The sequence below is a fragment of the Nicotiana tabacum genome, chromosome 12, assembly GCF_000715075.1.
Source record: "Nicotiana tabacum cultivar K326 chromosome 12, ASM71507v2, whole genome shotgun sequence".
In the NCBI taxonomy this organism is placed as follows: Eukaryota; Viridiplantae; Streptophyta; class Magnoliopsida; order Solanales; family Solanaceae; genus Nicotiana; species Nicotiana tabacum.
Genome location: NC_134091.1, coordinates 41,369,500 through 41,373,591, shown reverse-complemented (window position 1 = coordinate 41,373,591; position 4,092 = coordinate 41,369,500). Strand labels below are relative to the sequence as shown.

The window sequence follows — 4,092 nt, the reverse complement described above, 5'->3', positions numbered from 1 at the left end:
AACTTTTTTGGCAATGTACTACTATTACCCAATTGTTCGACTGATTTTTTGGGCAAAAAACCATGACACTACCCTTTATGGGATACATGAATTTGCCCCAAAAGGACAAACCTTACATTGAGTTTTCAAGAATCAAGAAATCGAAAGAATCCAATTCGAGCAAGTTTTAGGTACAAAATAATTCAAACCTCGGAAAATACTACTTTAGTCCCAAAATTTCCAAATTAGTCAGCTCACTTGCTTCTATTCTTTGTAGAATTTTCTCTTCACTAAACAGATTTTACAAAAAAAAATAAATTTCCATTTTCTAATTAACCAAAACCTTATTTTAATTCATAATAATATTCATAATACAAGAACCCCACTCAAATCTCACTAAACCTAGTCACACCAAATTCCTACCAAAAAAGTGAAAAATTCTCCTTTATTTCGCACGAACCTTCCTCACACCCCATATGCCTTCACTAATTACCCCCCCCCCCCCCCCCAAAAAAAAAAGCCGCGGGGGTGTATTTTTCTTCGCTATTTCTTATTTGACCAATCAACTCTACACTCGCACCTCTTAGGGTCATTCTCCTCAATTGACCCTTCTCAATTTCATCTTTCTAGGGTTTCAGTTTTACACTTTTTCCTCTACAATCACAGCCACATATTCAGATATACAGTGTAATTCTATTGATTTTTGAAGAAAAGATGAAGCTTTTGGTGGATTCATCAACCCCGTCATCATCATCAGCTTGTAAAGAGATTAAGGTTTTTGGAGAAAGTAATGTTTTTCCACCTGGGTTTAGGTTTCACCCGACAGATGAGGAGCTTGTTGTGTACTACTTGAAGAGGAAGATCTGTCGGCGTCGGATCTTGCTTGATGCTATTGCTGAGACTGACGTGTACAAGTGGGACCCTGAAGATTTGCCTGGTATGTATCAATTCTTTTATTATATTAGATTTTTGTTATTATAACTTGAAAGATTAGATTTGTATGTGTTTTTTGAGGAGTTGACTTGATTTGATCATCTGAGTGACTGTTTTTGTAGGGTTTTGGTGTGTGAAGTGTGTTGTTATGTTCTGTTTGTGATTTTTTTTTGAGGATTTTGATTTAACTGGGTGTTGTATTGTTTTCTTTCTGGAGTATTTTTGTTGTTGACTTTGTTGTTTGGCATGATTTTACCATTTTTGCTTTCTTAATTCTTTCTGTGGATGAAGGTGTGTATTGGTTGAAGGATTATATGTGATGTTTATGTATTGTACATTGTGCAAGGAATATTAGTCATCTTGGCTCTATTGTGTTTGTTTACTTGACAAATATTTATTTGGGGTGAAGTAGATCTGTCATAAAGATGTTCTTTTCGCTTAATTTTGAGTTTCTATAAAAGGTTTACTGTGTTTTTTTTGGTTTGGGGGGTGGGGGGGCTAGGTTCTATTTTGAGTCATGTGTTTTTTGTGTATATTGTGATCAGAGTTTGTATGTGGACTGAGGGATGAATAAGAATAGAGATCGAGGACATATGTAAGCTCTCAGTAGTTTAATTGTGAGAAAAGAAAGGAAGTATCATTATCAGTATTTGACATGCATTTAAGTATATTTATGATTCTTCGACATTAATGGAAATGATGATGTTCCATGTATAGCTATTGTTTTCTAAATTCATCATTCTTCTCTTTGTTTGTTTGCTGGCTTTTCCTCTCTTGATGTGCTTCCTGACTTGAATTTCATACGATATTTTATTCTCTTCAATTGTCTGAAACTAATTGTTGCTGGTTGACACTCATATTTGGGTTGATGTACTTTCATGACCATGTTTTAATCTTCTGAACTCTTAACTGACTTTTTATTTTTGCAAATTTGAATTGCAGATTTGTCTAAGTTAAAAACTGGAGACAGGCAGTGGTTCTTCTTTAGTCCCAGAGATCGAAAATATCCCAACGGAGCACGGTCAAACAGGGCAACAAAGCACGGGTATTGGAAAGCTACTGGAAAGGATCGTATTATTACATGCAACTCTCGTGCAGTTGGAGTCAAGAAGACACTTGTCTTTTATAAAGGCCGAGCACCTGTAGGTGAACGGACAGATTGGGTGATGCATGAATATACCATGGATGAAGAAGAGCTAAAAAGATGCGAGAATGCACAGGACTACTATGCGCTTTACAAGGTCTTTAAGAAGAGCGGGCCTGGCCCCAAGAATGGTGAGCAATATGGTGCACCTTTTAAAGAGGAGGACTGGGCTGATGATGAGTGTCCGGTAGCCGAAGTCTCTGTTCAGCAGCAGGAGAATTCCACAAAGCACGTTAATGAAGTTCCAGCTGCTGCTGCTGATGCCCTTGAGGAACTGCTGAAACGTATTGCAGATGATGAGCCTGTGCTTCTTGAGCCTTTCTTTGTAGATAACGACTATGCATTGGATCAGCTTGTACAAGAGGAAGATACTGAAAGTACCTTGCTAGATCAGTCCTCAAGGGAAGTTAATTTGTACAATCATTGTGCTGTTGTTGGCCCAAGCTGCCAGCAGTATAATGTGAACGCAAGCTTTGACCTGACACAATCAGGCACATCACAATTGCAGTTGCACGAGGCAGCGGAGGTCTCATCTGCTCCTGTGAATCCTGAAAAGCCACTACATGCGGTGGAAGAGGATTTCCTGGAAGACTTTCTGGAGATGGATGACCTTCTTGGTCCAGAACCGAGTGTTCAAAACTTTGATGATTCAGCACTCTCTATTCAAAACTTTGATAATCAAACACCAAATGGTCAAATCTTCGACAATCCTGCTGGAAACCTGGAGACTGTGCAGTTTGATGGCTTCGATGGCTTAGGAGAATTTGACCTGTATGATGCACACTTGATTCTTGATAATGAGGGGACAACGGTGGGGCAAAATGGTGAACCATATATGAACAACTTTGTGAATGGGATTGCATACCCAGATTCCACTACATACATGAGCACTTTCCAAAATGACATAATGAACAACCGGCAGATGCACTTGAATCATGAAAACCAGATAAACCATCAATTGTGGAGACATGATGAAAGTTTCAACGTCTTTAACCCCATTGAAGGAGACCAATCAGTTGTTCATCAAGCAACTTCAGGTATTCAAAGAATTCCATATAGCGATGCTGCCAGTTTTGCTTGGCTAATGCCTTAATATTGTCATACTTTTCAAGATTTGTATAAAACACATTCTCTATGTTATCTGACTTAGTGGAGCTCATGGACAGATGGATGGTATTGAATAACCATGTCATCTTCAGCATGGCAAGAACTCTTTTGCCCAAGTGGAAATGGGGGAGTTTGAGCCAGCTTCAAGAGCTCTTCTGCTGTTAATATATTGGTGCTAGATCTTATTCTAACTTTAGCAAGTTTTGGCAATGTTTAGGTGTGGTATATGATAATAATACAAATCATCCTATGGGCGCAAATCAAAATCCAGTAGCCAAAAAGGATGATGGTGCACAATCGTGGATTTCCTCTAATTTGTGGGCTTTCGTGGATTCTATACCCACCACGCCTGCTTCAGCTGCTGAAAGTGCTCTAGTTAGCAGGGCCTTTGAGCGTATGTCTAGCTTTAGTAGGATGAAATTAAATGCCAGGAACATAAATGTTGCTGCAGGTAATACCTCTGCAACTTCAAGTAGTTCGGGCAAATCCAAGAATGGATTTTTTTGTTTTTCTTTACTTGGAGTACTTTGTGCAGTCTTGTGGGTGTTAATAGGAATTTCTGATAAAATCTTTGGGAGATATATATCCTCATGAATATGTGAAGAGTTTTGCTTTGCTAATTTATCATCTGGCTTCTTGCCAGAATCAATGGAAAGCTGAGCACATAATTTACAATAATAGGAAATTGTACTTGATGTATGATTGTCTTAAATTCTCCTCCCGTTACGCCCTCCAACCCTGGTCCTTGACCAAAGAAACCCCTGAAACAAAGACAAATTAAATTGAGATTTAAAGATAACTATGCATTAAAAGGTGGTGTGATATGTTATCCCACCAAAAACGTTTACCTATATTTCCCGTTTCTCTTTTTTTGGGGGGTAAGGTAAATTTTATTGCTAAAGGTACCAAGATGGTACAGAGAATTACAT

At 38.3% G+C, this 4,092-nt stretch overlaps 1 protein-coding gene across 1 annotated transcript; it reads left to right on the top strand.

The window, feature by feature from the left end:
• Nucleotides 1–523: 523 nt before the first annotated feature.
• Nucleotides 524–3,862, top strand: LOC107793598 (NAC domain-containing protein 17). Its single transcript, XM_016615979.2, has 3 exons — nt 524–916; nt 1,855–3,093; nt 3,381–3,862. Exons 1-3 carry the CDS (start codon nt 694–696, stop codon nt 3,755–3,757), a joined length of 1,839 nt encoding a protein of 612 aa, XP_016471465.1. The 5' UTR covers nt 524–693; the 3' UTR covers nt 3,758–3,862.
• The last annotated feature ends 230 nt before the right edge of the window (nt 3,863–4,092 follow it).

What these genes read in the sequence shown, in the direction of transcription:
- LOC107793598 (XM_016615979.2), top strand. Translation starts at nt 694, where the DNA reads ATGAAGCTTTTGGTGGATTCATCAACCCCGTCATCATCATCAGCTTGT. An exon ending in GGACCCTGAAGATTTGCCTG is followed by an intron (nt 917 to 1,854) that starts GTATGTATCAAT and finishes TTTGAATTGCAG; the next exon opens with ATTTGTCTAAGTTAAAAACT. An exon ending in TGTTCATCAAGCAACTTCAG is followed by an intron (nt 3,094 to 3,380) that starts GTATTCAAAGAA and finishes GGCAATGTTTAG; the next exon opens with GTGTGGTATATGATAATAAT.